General features: G+C 36.9%; 1 protein-coding gene across 8 annotated transcripts in view; it reads left to right on the forward strand.

Annotated features, from left to right (window-relative positions):
- Positions 1–16797, forward strand: part of KLHL32 (kelch like family member 32) — a 131169-nt gene that overhangs the window by 35842 nt on the left and 78530 nt on the right. For all 8 annotated transcript variants that reach the window (XM_074538538.1, XM_074538536.1, XM_074538534.1 and 5 more), the window contains one exon: positions 12093–12200. In XM_074538538.1, coding sequence (XP_074394639.1) covers positions 12093–12200 — 108 coding nt within the window. The remainder of the gene's footprint in view (positions 1–12092; positions 12201–16797) is intronic.

Consider the following 16797-nt stretch of genomic DNA (forward strand, 5'->3'; position numbering starts at 1 on the left):
TGTAGTCTCTGTCAGTATCTTCCTACACAACCTCAGGAGAAATAAAATTATTCTGTGGGTGTAGTGAAGCTGAAAATACCCGAGGGAATTATTTGGGCAGCATATCACTTTAAGCTTCAGTGACTAGGACCCACATACCATTTTGATAACATGAGAAGTATCCAACAAAAGAGACAGAGAGGTGTTAGAAGTTTTTAACATTCTTGAAATAGCTATTTTTCTTTTGGATACCCCGCCAGGGAATGTTCCAGTCTCCTCTGTTTGTATAAGAAGCCCATTACAAAGCAACTCTGGCTTTTGTGTTGCACAGCATGCTTGTTTGAAGTCCAGAGGAGATACCTGTCTTTTAATAAATTCTTAAGTTGCTTCATTGTCAACAGTGCCATTATTTTACTTCCTTTTAACACCTTCATTTTAGTAGACTGAAATATAATGTTGACTGAATTCATGTCACTGTAGGCAGTGAATCTTGTGAAAGGTTGCATTTAAGGAGTGGAACCTTTGCATTTGACTGTCCTGAACAGCTTTGTAAAATTTTGCTGGTTGCTTATCTTTGGCAAGAGTTAGTCTGCTTGAGTCAGCCATGTTGCAAACTTTAGACATCAAAAACTTCTTTTAATCCCAGTCCTCTCACGAATGACCTAATGTGTGAGTGATGAATGGATCAAACTGCCTCTCAATCTAATCTCAATTACCTGATAGGTAATATCTCAAAGGAGAGAGATACCCTTAGCAGCCTCAGGTGAGAGCATAAGAACAGCCACACTGAGTTGGATCATCGGCTCCTTGCTTTAGCAGCAGCTCTGGTGAAAAAGAGTAAGTCCAGGGTAAGTGTATGTGGTGTGTTCAGAGAATTCCCCAACTGTTGTCATCTCAGGGACATTCCAGAGCAGGCTGTGATTCCTGTCTGTTCAGCAGTCCTTGCTAGGTCTTTCTTCTAAGCTTTTATCTTCTTTCCCATTGGGCCTGTGTAAGATTTCTTATCCACCTTACAGGGTGGCCAACTGCCTGTTGTGTGAAGATCTACTTTTGTTTATAGTCAATCTGATTTCTGCCAGTTCAATTTGTTTCCTTCTAGTTCTTCTATTGGAAGAGATAACCATTGGTTCTTCTCATGTCACTCAATCATCTCTTTTCCTGAAAACTTTTGTCTTCAGTAGATCTATTTAATTGGAAGCTGTGCAGGATGCTTGAGGAAGCTTCTTGCCCTTCTCCAAAGTTTTGACAGCTCAGGTATATATTTTGTGAGCTGAGGGTAAGGGAATTGCATGCAGTAGGCAAGGTGTAAATTTCTATATGAGCATAGGGTTGATTTCTGTTTTGTTGTCTCTTGCAAAAAAAAATTTTCTAAGCCTTGATTACCTTTTAATTTTTTTTTTCTTTTTTATTGCTGAGGACTGGGATGATTTTTTATTAAACTCATATGTTCATTTTTATAATTGCCATTTTAGAAGCCAGCTGCTTAATCCATGCAATCCTTTTACAGTTTATCACATTATCCATGCCTTTACTACTTTGCACAGCTTTGCCTCAATGGACTTTCTACCTGCAGTGTTCTTGCCCTTTTCCAGAAGTGCTAGGCATATGTTAAACATGAGTTGCTCCACAGGAATCATCACTCCCTGTGAAAACTGTCCCATCTTTCCTTGTTCACTTTTATGTATTCAGTCATTATGTACCCAGGCAAAGATCTCTTCTCTTTTCTCTCTTGCCTAGTTTGCCTTCCAGGCATTTAAAGGCCTCTGTCAAAAGCTTTTTGTGAATCCACATTGTGAAAAAGCAATGGTTACAGCCCAGCCTAACATACTCTTCACCATTAGGTTGCATTCATCACTTCTATATGTATAGAACACACGTTTGTGTGTGTATGTGTGCAGAAATCAAATTACCATCTCCTCAGACAGGTGGAACATTCTTAGCTACTGATAAAATAACCTGCCCTTCCAGGGCCACAGAGTGCCAGCTTTGCAAGTAGGCAACAAATGTACACAAAGCCCATTTTATATAAAAATTAGTAATATTAAGACAATGTATTAAATGTTCATCTGCATTTTCAGGAGCTCTTGTAGTTGGCACCTAATCATCTACCTTGCCAGGGTTAGATTTCAGCCAAGAGGGTATAGGTATCAAGCCTGGAGAATTTATGGGAATAATTAAATTAATGTTGTTGTGGTCTGTTAGCTCAGAAGCTCTGTTAGCTTGTTTGTTAGAGTTGAAGGAAAAGCCAAAGGATAAATGAGCATGGTCAAGTGCAGACAGCTAAAAATAAAGTGAAGAGATGATTTTATAGAGGCATTTGTTCCAAAGGAAGTAGCTGATGGAGGGTAGAGTTTAGCTGATGATGGAAACTACTGTGACAAATGACTCCAACATTAACACAAGCTTGGTTAGTCAAGTCATTCTTCTTTTATTTTGCAAATTGTTAGTGTTTGTTTACTTGTTCAGGTTTTTATTAGTAGAAGGGTAGAAAGAAACAAAGAAAAATAGTCAGTAAGCTGGTTTTATTATTTTGCCTTTGTATAAAAGAGTTTAATAAATATTTTGGTGGGAATTAAGGGTGGTACTTTAGCAAAATTGTACTATATTTTTAATGGAAAACAAGATTTAGAGTCATAATGGAAAATATAAATATTTTAAAGGATATGAAGGTTATCTAGTTCAAACCCTCATAAAATGGGCCAGGTAGGGAAGATATATAGTGCAAACTCTCATAAAATGAACCATTTAAAATTTCAGCATTAGACTTTTCACATAACAAGTGTGCTTTTGCATTTAGGATGCAGAAAAGAAGTAATTGCCATAGTTTACTATTGCTTGGAATATTTGGATGTCAGTGCCTAATGACATTGACATCCCATTATATAAATGGTTTCTTAGAAAGGTAATTATAATAACAACTAAGATTGTTGCTACAGTTCTGTTAGATTATGCCTTGCTGTACAACTGTTATATTAGAGCCTGCATTCACTAAGGTGGGACACTTGTTCTTATGGTATTGTATGAAGTGTGTTTTTAAAATGAAGTTCCTTAAAGGTGTCCAAGTTTGGATCATGGTTTTTTCTTGGAGAGGGAAAAAAATCACAAGAAGATTGCCTTCCTGAATTAAATGTATTGTGGTAGTTAAAATGCTAGTTCATAAGCTAAGTGACTTTTATTGCAATTTTATTCTGGGCTTGCTTTTGATATCACTTGCTAAAATCATCGAAGGATGTGAACAATAGGCTTATGCATTCACTGGGAAGCATTAAGCCAATTTAAGCCAAAATTTGCAAATGTGACTCATGCTATTCTGTGCTTGACTGGAAATGCTGGGGAAAAAAATCTGGTTTTAGTTATGCTGCTTTCTTTATTCTCCAAAAGGCAGGCCTGCTTATAGGTGTCTATTGTTAGGACAGACTGTACATTATTGGAGTTTTATGCAGTGCTTTGCGCAGCAGTGTCCTTGCAATTCAGTTTTCTTGCATCTGCCATAAAATAAACAATAACCTTGAGATTCAGGACCACCTGTGGTGACTTATTCATTTTGAAATATTGGAACTATTAACTTTATTGTATCTGCAATAGTTCACAGTTTTGTGTATTTTTTTTTATTCAGATACCAAGTTGCACATGGAAATTGTAGAATTATTTTGGTTTTATGGAACTACTTAGATTTTGAATATAAGTCTTTTTCGTGATGATGCAGCAACTCATTATGACTAGCATGCTACAGAATTCCTTTTTTCATGTGGCTTAAATGACATTTGTACTTAAGCAGAGCTTGGGGGAAGACACATGGCACTGTTAAGCTCTGACTATCAAAACATGAATTATGTTTGACGCAGGTCCAATCAAGGATATAACTTGCTAGCAGCACATTTTTGCGATTTTTTTTTGTTTAATTTGAGGTTTTTGTTTGCTTGCTTTTGGTTTGTTGTTGTTGTTTCAGGTTTGTTTTGTTTTGGTTTTTGTTTTTTTTATCTTGAAGTTTTTATTTTGACTAGGAATAAAAACCCTGTGCCTTGTTACAACCAAGAAAATAATTTTGTTCTTGATGGAATGTCCAATATACAAACAGGAAAGAAAATCTCGCATCCTTAGGTTCTCTAAATAGTAAGGTAGTTCTTTATTGCAATTTTCATTACTTATTTTGAAGAATACTAAGAAAGGAATATATTTTTGTATCCAGAATGTGACATAAGTGCCTTGTACATATCCTTGATTTGGTAAGCTCTTTGGGGCTGTGTAATTATGTATCACTGTCTGACACTGACTAAAAGAACTAAAACTCCAAAGGTTCAGTGGAATTTGCTTTACTAAGGGTAATATGTGACACTTGAATACTGTGCATAAAATTGTATCGTTTGCTGCTCAGTTTTATCTCTTTAACTATATATTCTCTTAAACTATGAATGACAGCTGACCTTTCCATTTTATAGGATTCATTTTAGTTGCTTGGCGAATGCTTAAAAACCAATATTTAGGTAAATTTCATAGAGCAGATGAATTTCTGTAGGCTCAGGTATCAATGACTGATGTTATGTGACATTTTCTCTGTGAGTTTACATGGAACTTTTTTCAGAAGAATTGTGTAATGAGCCTCTTAATCATATTTCATGCAATTGGTATTGATGGATATGTTTTTCAGTGTTCGAGAGACTCCGGAGGACATGGCTGGTTGGCTGATGATTGATTTAGGATAGACAGGCTTGAATTGGGAGGGAAACAAAGCTAGTTATACGGAGAACAAGCACGTTTTTACATGCTGTAAAGAAACATTCACATATTCAGTTGGTTATTTGGATAAGTATACATTGCATATCTAGAGCATAGTTGATATTTGATGTGGGCATGGTCATCTGTCAAAGCAATGTTTTGACTCCTGTTCATAGATTCTGAATGTATTCTTTTTTGTTGTGATAGGTGAAAACAGCAAAGGAAAAATGACATGGCTTATATAATGAAGAATAAGAACATAAAGCTAAGGACATCCAAAGGTTATTTCAGGAGTGATAGAACAAAGTAGATGAAATAGATTGTGATTAATTTATTTAATATTACTGTTACATGAACAGGGAATTGCCATTTTTAATACAAACTGCAAAGTGTAATGGTTTGGCCTGAAAGAGTTTATAGCGCAGATAGAATAGAGTATGTCAGGACTGGATACTTAGTAGCTCAAGTGACAGATAAGCTGAGGTCCCAAATAAGAAAGAATGTGCCACTGATCAACAGATCATTGATGCCTGTAAGATTTCTCACAGGTTTAAAGTTACACGTGAAATGAAAACAGTCTTGAGGTATCACATCATAACTGAGTTCCCTGAACAGTGTGGGAAATTGATCTGAGATCTCTGAAGTGTTGGTTTACTTTCTTCATGGCTTTTCTGATGCCCGAGATCAGAAGTACAATCAATTTCCCATTAAAAAAGGCTATGGAAAAGATGAATGTAGAATTAAGTGCATTCCCCATATGATGTGGGAAGTAAATTCGAGTAAAATACTGCCCTTAATGAAGGTGCCTATCTATTTTAAAATAATTTTTAAAAGAACTCAAGCCAATATCATTTAATTGTGGAGGTAGAAATTTGAGATGACAAATCAGCTCTTTCATGAGTAAAACAATGCTAGATAGTGTTAATTACTTAGAAAATTCAATGCAACAAGATGAATAGCTAAGGAAAATCTTGGTGACTTCATTGATCAGTTCTTTAGCAATTAATTTGCTAAGTGGAGGTAATTCTGAAGTATCTCAGGACATTATTATTGTGCAGCTAAGTCTGTGGTTGAACAAGAATTTGTGTAGGTCAGAGCTATGCTTTGGTGGGAAGGTCCAAATGTTTGTTTTGTATTATAGCAGACTTGGATCTAGGGCTGCTGGTTGTTACCAAAGCTGTGTTTGAGAAATCAGAGGGAGGAAATGTTACTCTTGGAGTTACTGTAGGTTGCTGTAGCAAGCTCAGCTTACTTGCCTGTTTTTGAAAGCTTAGCTTTCTTTTGAATGTTGCATTTAAAGTTGAATCAAACAAAAGTGGAAAGTGATGAACGTCTTTTCACAGTCTTGCTGAGGGAACTTTGAGGTATTGTGGAGGTTATTGCTATGCACTGGTACCATGTACTTCTTTACCCCTAGAAGAGGGGGAGGGTATTTATTGAAAGCCTCAGGTCACAGCAAGTAGTTACTTATGATTTCAGTCTCAGTGTTGTCTTTTGAACAGCATAAGGCATAACCATTTGTTCATTTTACATAATTTACCTGTCTCCTGACGCTACATATGTTTTCATTCTGTTTCTTGCCTTTAAAAGGCCACTAAGATATGTGGAATTCACTGGCAAAATTTGCTTGTTTAAAGTACATACAACTTGGTTGAGTTGTTTTGTGGTCGTTTGCTGTTTGCTATGACTGACATGGCTGTAAGGTTGATGTGTACAAATGAGGGAAAGCTCATTACTCTCATGGATGCGGAACACCTGAGTAAGTAAGAAAATGACTCAAAGGCAAGGAGCAATTTGTATGTCACCATTGTGACAGTGAGCAATTTATATTTTGGGGATTTTGACATGCATCTTGTGTGTTTGTTACCCACGTATGTGTTCCTGAAGTGGTATGTTGGGAAGGAGTCCATATATGTTGCTGCAGTGCTGCCTGACTGGTACAATCAACGTGTCTGGACATTTTAACTGATTTGGTGATACATTTAACTGATACTTTATTCTGATTTGGTGTTATTTTACAGCTATTGTGCATTTTGGTTTTGAAAGCTAAACTACATGCTGAGTGTGGAAAGTCAGACACAATGACTGTGCTAAACACCTTTTACTTTGACAATTCTGCCTGGATGCATTAGATCTGCTCACATCTAAGTCTATACACCCTGTGGTTGTGTGTCATTTAGTTTTGAGCTCTTGTTCACGTCTGTATTCTATGTTTGTAGAAGAAAATGTTTTTACAAAGGTGCCTGTGACTGCTCAGGGCCAAGTTGTGGAACTAAAGGTGTGCTCTGTGTTAAATGCTCACAAGTTTGACACATTTCTTTGAATTCAAGTTTTCAAGAGTCCGAGAAGTTTTTTTAAGGCTTGAATATTTTTATCTAAGGACTGTGTTTTGTTTTCTTTTTCCTTTGGGAAAAGGAAAAAGCTTTGTTCTGAAGCTTTGTTTCTGTTTCAGGCCAAGATTAGAAGAAGAATGGAGGGTTGATTTCCTTCCTCCAAAAAGAGGAGCTATTAAAGTATCTGCCTGCCTCACAAAAATAAGGCCTTCCAAATCTGTAGCATCTGAAATAAGTGTGACCTCAGGTGGAATTCCACAAATGGAGTACATCCATTTGTGTCAGCATGTTGAGACCTGAGTTTTTGGAGCAGTTGCCAAAAAATGGCAAGTGGATTGTACTTACTTTGCATTGGGGGATTTGGTTTACTTACTTAAAAGCTAAACTGAAATATCAGAATATAAACAATCAATCTATTTACCACAATGTTGCCTAATTATATGATTGGGTGACAGAACAAAATCTGTATTAATAAGAAGCTACAAAAAAATTGTAAGTCCTCTCATCAGTGGGTTTTATTATAAAAGGGATCTTTGGTTAACAGTGGCAACTTGTACTTTCAAGTCTCATGAGGGTCTTGAAGCAGAAATGAGGCATAATCAAATAGATTTTATTTCAAGACAAATTGTTTTAAAATAAAGTATAATAACATTGTTGAGTTAAGCCAATAAATAACATTATTAATATTTCATGCTTAGTCAGATTTGGTAGCTTTTCTGATAGGGTTGACTTTGAGTTGTGCATTTGTCCAAATATTTTGTATTTCATTTGTTTTTCTTGTCTGCCACTTCTGCATTCACCTGAGATATTTATCTCATTGTCTTGTTTTTAATGTACCCAAGGGAAAAATAAAGTAGGCTAGTAGCCTTGTATTAAAAGCATGACTGATGGATCTATATAAGCTCACAAAACCTTAGAGTATTTTCAGCAATGCATCTGAAACTGGTGTTTAACAGCTCAACCATAACTCATTCTCCAGGTAGTGGTGAAGTGTCATATCAGAATGTAATGGTCCATATTTTTTTTCAGCTGAAACTAAAATATTCAGGTACAGGAGTGCAAATTAAAGGCTGAGTTTGAGTTCAGCTTCTGCCTGTGGTAGAACAGATTTTTTTTCATGCTGGATTAAACCTCAAAAACTATCAGGCTAACAAGGAAATTTGCCTGCTGGTGAAGGCAGTGTGGATCAGTGAGCAGCACAAAGTTCATTTAAGTGGGAGATTACTTTCCTGGAGGCTAATCAAGTTCAGCTGAATGTGAACTGTCTGAGGACCAATGCAGGCCTTGTCTTTTGATCCAATTCTTTGGCCTTGTTTCCTGAAAAATAGATGCATTTCCTACTCAGTTTCAAAAACCTTCAAGAATATTTGAGGTGTGACTACTGCAGTGAACAAGGGAAGAGCTACAGACATCACCTGTCTGAACTTCTGTAAAGCCTTTTACCCAGTCTCCCACAATATCCTTGTCTCTAAATTAGAGAGAGATGGGTTCAATGAGGGGACTGGTAGATGGAGAAGAAAGTGTTTGGACAGTTGCTTCCAGAGGTGAATGGCTTAGAGTCCTGATGGGCATCAGTGACAACTGGTGTCCCTCAGGAGTCTGTACTGGGACCTGTGTAATTTAATACCTTAATCAAAGTAATTGAGTGCACCCTTGGCAGATTTGCAGATGACACCCAGCTGAGTGTTGCAGTTAGCACACCTGAAGGATGGGATGCAATCCAGAGGGGCCTGGACAAGCTTGAGAAATGGGCCCATGGAATCTCATGTGGCTTAGTGAAACCAAGTGCAGTGTGCTGCACCAGGGTCTGGGCAACCCCAGTATTAAGGCAGGCTGGGGGATGGACAGATGGAGAGCAGCCCTGCTGAGAAGGACTTGAGGGAGATGAGAGGCTGGACATGAGCCAGCAATGTGCACTCACAGCCTGGAAAGCCAAGCATGTCCTGGGCTGCATCCAGATCAGCGTGGCCAGCAGAGAGAGGGAGGGGATTTTTCCCCCCTATTCTCTTCTCAGGAGAGCCCCACCTGGAGTGCTACATCCTGCTTTGAGGTCCTCAGTATAGGAAGGACTTTGACCTGTTGGAATGAGTCCAAAAGAAGGCCACCAAACTGACTGGAAGAAAGGTTGAGAGAATTGTGTTTTTTCAGACTGGAAAAGAGAAGGTTTCAGGGTGTGTCTTTTCCTTATGTCGTGGGACTCTTCAAGAAAGCTGGAGAGGGACTTCTGATAAGGGCATGTAGTGATAGGACAAGGTGGAAGGCTTTCAGCTTAAGTGAAAGAAAGTAGGTTTAGATTAGTTATTAGAAGAAATCCTGTACTGAGGATGGCCAGAGAATTTGTGGGTGCCCTGGTCTTGTAAGTCTTCAAGGCCAGGTTGGGTGGGACTTTTAACAAGCTGGTTTAGTGGAAGGTGCCTCTGTGCATGGCAGGGCTGTTGGAACTAGATAGTCTTTATGGTCCCTTCCAACCCAGACTGTTCTGTGATTCTCCACAAAGCCACAGTTTTGTGTCTTACTGGCAGCTTCTGATAGCTCACTGCACTCTTAGGCTATATCTGCAGTTATAAATAAGGTGAATGAGGGCTTGTTTTCTGGCCCTGAAAAGACTGGCATAACATGGCTTGTGACAATATGGCTAAACCTCTGTGAACATTTTGGCTTTGTCCATGCTGCCTATTTGCAACAGCCATGGCTTGAGTTATCTCCTGGACCACAGTCTGAGCATTGCCTGGGATAATGCTAGTTGGCAGGGGTCAAAGCTCTGCTGGAGCTGTGCTTCTTATGCACTTTGGGTGATTATGGACAGTGACTGAGTTAGTTGTCTGATCCTGCTGAGTTTACTAAGTTATGTGTAGTAATAAACCTTGTGTAAAGACCATGTTGGAATCTCCATGTTAAAATAATCTCCTTAAGGTAAAGTTAGTAAGTGTAGACGGAAGTCATATAGGAATGATTCCTGGTTTACAGACAGGGTTCAGTCAAGTGTTTCTTTGTATTTGTAAGCTTAACTCATTGTGTGGAATATTGTCCCTTGACCAGAATAAGAGCTGTATTAGAAACCACACTGTCGTTAGGTGGTTCCTATGCACAGGTTGTCACACAAGAAGACACAGAGCACCTTTTACCTCTCAGCATTCCCAGCCTTTCTGCAGGCAGTCGGTGTCGGGCTTGAGGGTACAGAAGGTGTGCTGATCTACCCCTTGGCAGACAGACCCTTTGGTTCCTTTAAGACTTTACTCTCTTTATTCAGGAATTGGTGTGTGAAAGGAATATTTTCCAAAATATTTATCTAGTAGTGAATTTCTGAGAAGAGAAGCTTATCTCTCCCAGACAGCCACTGCAGGTCTGCTTTTCCAAAGTGTAGGTGTCTGATGAGTACCTTGCAGCTCCTGGCAAGCTCTGAAACCTCACATTAGCTACTAGATGACAACAAAATATGACATTTTTAATGGGTAAGAAAAGTGGCTGAACTTGTTACAAGTTTGAGGGTTTTTTCTCCTGAGGTACATTTAATGGCTGTGTCTTACTGTATTTGTTTGATAAGGTTTTAAACTATTTATTGCTTCTTTTCTGTTGCCAGTTTGGAAGAAGCCTTGATATCACTTTAATTCAACAGAAATTGCAAAATCAGAAGGCATGACTGTATGATAAATGTCATTCTTGTTTATATTGGATGATTTCCAGGAAACATATTTATGCCAAATTATAGTGTTTTAATGATGAAAAGTACTAATATTTTCTGAAGAAATTAACTATTTGCTGGAAGCACTCAGTTCTTGAAGTCACCTGAGTCTAGGTGAAAAATGGAATAGTTTGGGTAAAGATGATGTAGTCATTCATATGTGCTAAATGGTTAGAGAGGGTAGGGCTTGTTTTTTTCCTTTCAAATTCAGCACTGCTTGGTGGACAGGTTGCACATATGAAATCCAGTGACCTTGTTGACTGATACTCAGCTTCTGCAGGTATCAGCCAGAATATAGAAAGAAGGTAGCAGACACAGTTATATCCATGAGTGGGGCTTTGTTACTGGAGTTCCCCAAGGTGTAGTCTGGTAGCCTCTCTAAAGACATTGAATAAAGCACAAAACCTACTAGGGATAAGTTTAGACTTTCTTTAGTAGTAGCAGATGGCAGAAGTGTTCAGTTTATTTGTTCATGGTTTACCGTTTAAAAACTCTGAGTGGTCTATTTTGTTAAAAAAAGTGTGGGAGGGTGTCAAAGAATGGAGAATGGGGCTGATAATTAGGGAAGGAGTGGTAAGCAGAGGAAATGCAGCAGGAATGCAGGTTGGGAGGGAAGAGTGAAGGGCAAAGAAGTTTAATGGGGATGAGAAGAAAAAGATTCTCACAAGGATTCAAGAATCGGAGTATGATTGCTTCATTGCAGGGAGACACTGAAGACAAATGATCTGGAAAGTAAGGCTGGATGAAAGGGAGAGTTGCTCTCCTCAGTGGTATATTCAGGGAAATTCCATACCACCTTGCCTGTCTTCGGTTTAGACTGTATGGTATGAGAAACTGAGGCAATAACAAATAAAGGGAGGTTGTAAGTTTGGGTGTCTGCATCTCCGTCATTCCTCTTCATTTAATAAATTGACTACTGCATTGCTCATATTCCAGTCTGAGATGCTGGTTTGAAAAGTATTACTTATAAAAGATGCTTTTAACTGCCCCTTCTAATCAAGTAATTGTGTATGGCTTATTGCTTCTTCTTATATACAATGATACTCTACATAAGTATTACTTTTAGTGGTGCTTGTGTAGATTATTCTTTTCCCAGAGTCCATTTACCTTTTTTATTGAATGATACCTTATTGTGTGACTGTTCTCACTGATTTCATCTGAATGACTTCATTAAGAAGTATATGTATATTAAAGAAAACGATTTCTCTGTTTATCTAAAATAAGTTTTTGTATTTCTTTAATGATAAAAGGACTCAGTTACAAGATTGATTGCTGTGGTGTTACTGAAAACTTGGTATAGATCTCATTCTGACTCTCAAGGCTGCTGTTATTTGGAATTTTTATCCAAAATTTCTTAATGACATTTCTGTTTTTTCCCATAGGCAATGTTCAGTCTCTGCATGGTTGAGAGTGAAGCTGATGAGGTGAATTTACATGGTGTCACAAGCCTTGGTTTAAAACAAGCCCTGGACTTTGCATATACTGGACAGGTATTGTACAGCTCTTCAAATTAAGAGACACCATCAAAAGCAACTGCATTAAAAACTGAGTATGACCTTTTTAGAGATACTAGAAAATATTGTTCTTGTGCACTGCTCAATACAAGCTATTTTGATTTAACAGATCTTAATTTTCATGTACTGTGGTGGATTTTTCTTTAGATGGATTGTTTAATAAAAACTCTGCTTTACGTGCATCATTGTCAGGTAGGAAACCATGTAGGTCTTGCAAGCCCTTTTCATGGTTCCCTGACTATTCATAAAATCTTAATGTGAGTTGAATCTCCTTGCTAAATTAAATTTAAAGAAAAATGTTTCCCTTATAATAAATATTTATCAACTCTGCTGTGTTTGACAAATTATATAATTGAGGGGAAAAGTAGTCTCTTATTCTCTGGACAGATGAAGTTAAGGCATCTTTGTAAATGCTTATAGGTACTGTACATCTTCATTTTGGCCCATTCGTTATGGTACTTCAGAAAATGAAGAGTGATGATCCTTTTTCCACTGCCTCTTACCAAAAAAAGCCCCCCTCTAAAAACCAAAAAAAAAATCAAAAAAAAACCCCAAAAAAAACCAAAAAAAAAAACCAAAACAAAAGAAAACACCTCAAGAAAAAAGAAGTATTTATGGCGTGCCATATCTCTGCACTGCATGCTCGGAGAGTGTTGCTGCGTGACTTTGTCTCAGTTCAGAGTTCATGGATAGTGAGCACAGAGCACTCAGCTATTTTTGCTTTGGACTTGAAAATTCTAGATAACCAAACTATTTCTGGAATATCACTACGGCAGTTGAGTCCATTGACGCACTAGTGACGTTTATTAGTTAATTTTGAAAAGGAAGGCTTAAATCCCTGCTATGATATTCTGAAGAGTTGTTGGGTTATAAAAATTTAAGGCATCTGCTTCCATACTGTGAATTAAGTATATGGCCTTATGTGGGGTTTTTTGTTTTTTTCATTTTTATTTTTAAAGGAAACTAAGTAGAAGTAAGGGGAGAAAAAATTAAAGGGGCTGTTTTTGTCACCAACTCAGAAAACAGTTATGCTTTAGCATTGCTCTTGGAGACTAACACTTGAATTTCTTTGAAGGAAAATTGAGTTTTGGAAAACATTGTTTATTCAAAGATATCTTTGATATAAATGATAAACAGAGATGTCATACTATATTAGTGAATTAGCTACATGACTTGTCATTGGTATGCTTTTCTTTCAGTTGAAAGCTTTTGTTAAAAATGGACTCTCTTTGATTGAAATGAAAATGTTAGGTACCTATACATCGTCATATTAGTAATTTAAAACTATAGGTTGATTATTCTGAAGAGAAAACTCTGGTTAAATGAAAGTATCATTTTAGAAGACGGGTTTTAATTGATTTCTGTCTGACCCATCCCATCTGCTGTGATTAGAGGCATTCCCCATCTTTCTGCAAAATTCAGTCTAACAAACCTGTGTAAAATACATTAGAAACCTTTGAAAGGATGGATGTGGCTTTTGTGTAACCCAGCAAATGACCCCAGGTTGCTTCCAGGATAATATCCTCAGATTCCTGGGAAATATGTACCTTCTGTCACTGGCCCTTTAGACTTTTGAGTCTCTCATTTTCAGGCATAACCTACTTTGAATAAGTGAGTGGGTTTCCTGAGTTAAATATAGATGTGCACGTATGTAGCTGCTCATACATAGAAGTGATTATCAGGCGAGGCTGGCTCTGTCGTGTCTGTCAGATGCACCAAGTGCTTCTTGGATGCACAGACAAATGAGAAGGATTCTGTAAGAGTTGTTCAAAGATGCCTTTGAAGCACAACTCGGTGAAATGTGGGTCTGAGAATTAGCAGTGTCTCGTTTCCCTTTCATCCTTGGAATTCTCTTCTGGTACCGTGTTTGTATTGAGCATTGATGGTGTTCAGACTCAGACTGACAGAATCTGGGTGAGCATTTCAAGGTAGTGAGTGGGAGTAATCCACAAAGGCTATTAATAAATAACTGGATTACTCCATGCTTATATCAGAGTCCTGAAAACAGAATTGTCTTTAGCTTGGTTTGCAAACTCTTCTTGTTTTTATAAGACAAACAAAATATTTCTCAATAATCTGACAGTCACTCATGCCAAATATAACCTTATATTGCTCTGAAAATATGGGGCTATCAAGATGTGAAGTGCCTCTTAAAACTCTTAAAAGTTCTCTCTCTTCTTTTTTTTTTTTTTTTTTTTTTAAAGAAGACTTGGCCAAAATGTTAGTTCAAAAAATTGCTGTTTGCCTAGGCAACACTGTGAATCTCCCTAAAATATCCATGTCTAAACAGATAAGCAATTAGTTGCAGCTTTCTTCTCTTTACTTCTTTAATATACTACATTTCTGTTTGGCACATTACACTTCAAATTGAGTGCAGCTTTCTGTGTAAACTAATATGCTGGAGACATCTGGTGGAAATATTTAATATTGCACAACAGCAATATTTGGTGTCTGCAGTTTTTGAAAGTTATTAAAATGAAGAAATTTAATTTTTAGAATGACCATGAAATCTGTAATTAAACTCTGTCATCCTTGCCTCTTTTTGTTAATTTGAAATCTTCCTGCAGACTTCAAATACAGCTTTCATCTTCCTGTCCACTTAGGCAGACAGTACCTTATTGTAATTACTGTTGAAAATATTTTGCTTTATAGGAAAAATTGATTGTTCAGAAGAAAAGAATGTATCAAAATTCAAATTAAGTATAAATAATATAACTCCAACTGAACTAATATATAACAATGGTCCTTAATAATTACAAAGAAAGAAATTTTGTTACAGAAATAAATAAAAACTGACAAAAGGAATGACAGTAGATCTTGTTTTTGTTCTTTGCGTGTATGTTCTCAGTAATACTTTAATAATAAAATCTTCAGCAAAAAATGTCTTAGATATATTTAATCTTGTCCATAGGTATTTTACTATGTAATCCCCATATTCAGAATTCAGAGATACAGCTCTTCTCCTTTTTAGACGACTGTTTTCCTGTTGTAGTTGCTGTATCCTTTCTTCCCAAAAGGGCTTTTACGTCATTCTCTCTATTACTTCATAGCTGGCAGTGGCAAGGCCAGGCCAGAGTCTCAGTGAGTGGATTACTCTCCCTTTCTTCTCACATTTTGTGAGTGTCAGATGTGCCTCGGAAGGGAGATGGATCAAGTTACAAATCAATTTACACTCTATCTGTTTTAGAATACTCATATGGAGAAGCATTTCCAGGCAAAGAGTTTGGAGCTCACAATTCCTGCTGTCAAAATAAGAGCCTAAGTCACTGTGTCAGAGACTCGTGGGCATTGTTGTCTGCTCTTTTTGACTACCTTTTAATAATTTTAAGTAATTTGTTAGAAAGAGACATAATCTTGGAGGAGTGGGGTAGCCACTAAATAGGCCTGTGTAGTTGGCTGGTAAGTCAGGGGAGCACTGGCTTTAATTTGAAGTGGATGATTGTGATCCTAATTCAACAAAAATACAAAATAAGTCCCATGCATACTGAAATGCTTCTGACTTGGATCTTTTTTCTTTGTTAATATATGTTCCATCCTATATCTTTAATCTATGGCAACAAATATTTTGTAGTTAGATAGAATTTTATTTGAGGACCTGAAAACACATTACCAAAGCAAGAAATCTCTATATGTATTTTGTTGCATCACAGGTAGGAAATAATTTGGGAGAAAATAAGTTTCCAATGACAGCACAGCACTCTAGTGGCTTCTTAGTACTTAGTACCAAGTTCTCTTAAGTGTCATTTTTCTAAATGGCTGGTCTGTTTTTCCCCCTAAACTCTAATACTTTGTTTTTGTATTAATAGAAATTACATCTTCCCTAAGTTATAATATTATCCTGAATTAGTAAAGCAGAAATTAGTGCTGAAGAATTAGTGAGGAAGCCCTTATAAATGAGGCTTTTTATGTTCAGCTCTTTTTCCCGCAGTGGATTTTGGGGTAATTTGTCCTTTGATGCCTTCTTAGCCCAAGATTAACATAGCCTTATTTCCTAACTATGGCATGTTGAAATGTTTCCTTTTATTGAAAGCACCATACAAAGTTGCACTTACAATGATTCAAAAATAGGCTATAAACTTTGTTATTACCATTTTTAACAGGTTTTCTTTTACTCACAAAAGGCTAATGTAGCAGCAGTGTTTCAATAAAGGTAATATCAGTATATTATTCCAGTTACAAATCTAGAACTTCATTTTATTTCCAGTTATGCTGCTCCCAATATTACTTCAATGCATTTCCAGTGTGATCCTATTTAACTATTGCCTTTACTTTGTGTTCAGTTAGAGACGTGTCATCCTCTTAACAGCTATTATTACTTTACCAAAGAGCTTTCAGGAATTGGTAGAGTACCATCATGTGATTTTTCAAATTAATTCACACAAACCTCTGATTAGTTAAAGTATTATCTTACAGCTCCTTTTAAAAATTGTTCCTTTAGCTTTGTTATTTCTTTAAAAAAGCCGTGAAAGAGTAAAAGATCTTAGATAGTAAATAAATAGTAGAAATAATTATTATTTGTAAGTACAACTATTTCTCCTTATGATTTTTTGGATTCCATTGTAAAATCTTGACT

Source organism: Zonotrichia albicollis, chromosome 3 (assembly GCF_047830755.1).
Source record: "Zonotrichia albicollis isolate bZonAlb1 chromosome 3, bZonAlb1.hap1, whole genome shotgun sequence".
NCBI classification, from domain to species: Eukaryota; Metazoa; Chordata; class Aves; order Passeriformes; family Passerellidae; genus Zonotrichia; species Zonotrichia albicollis.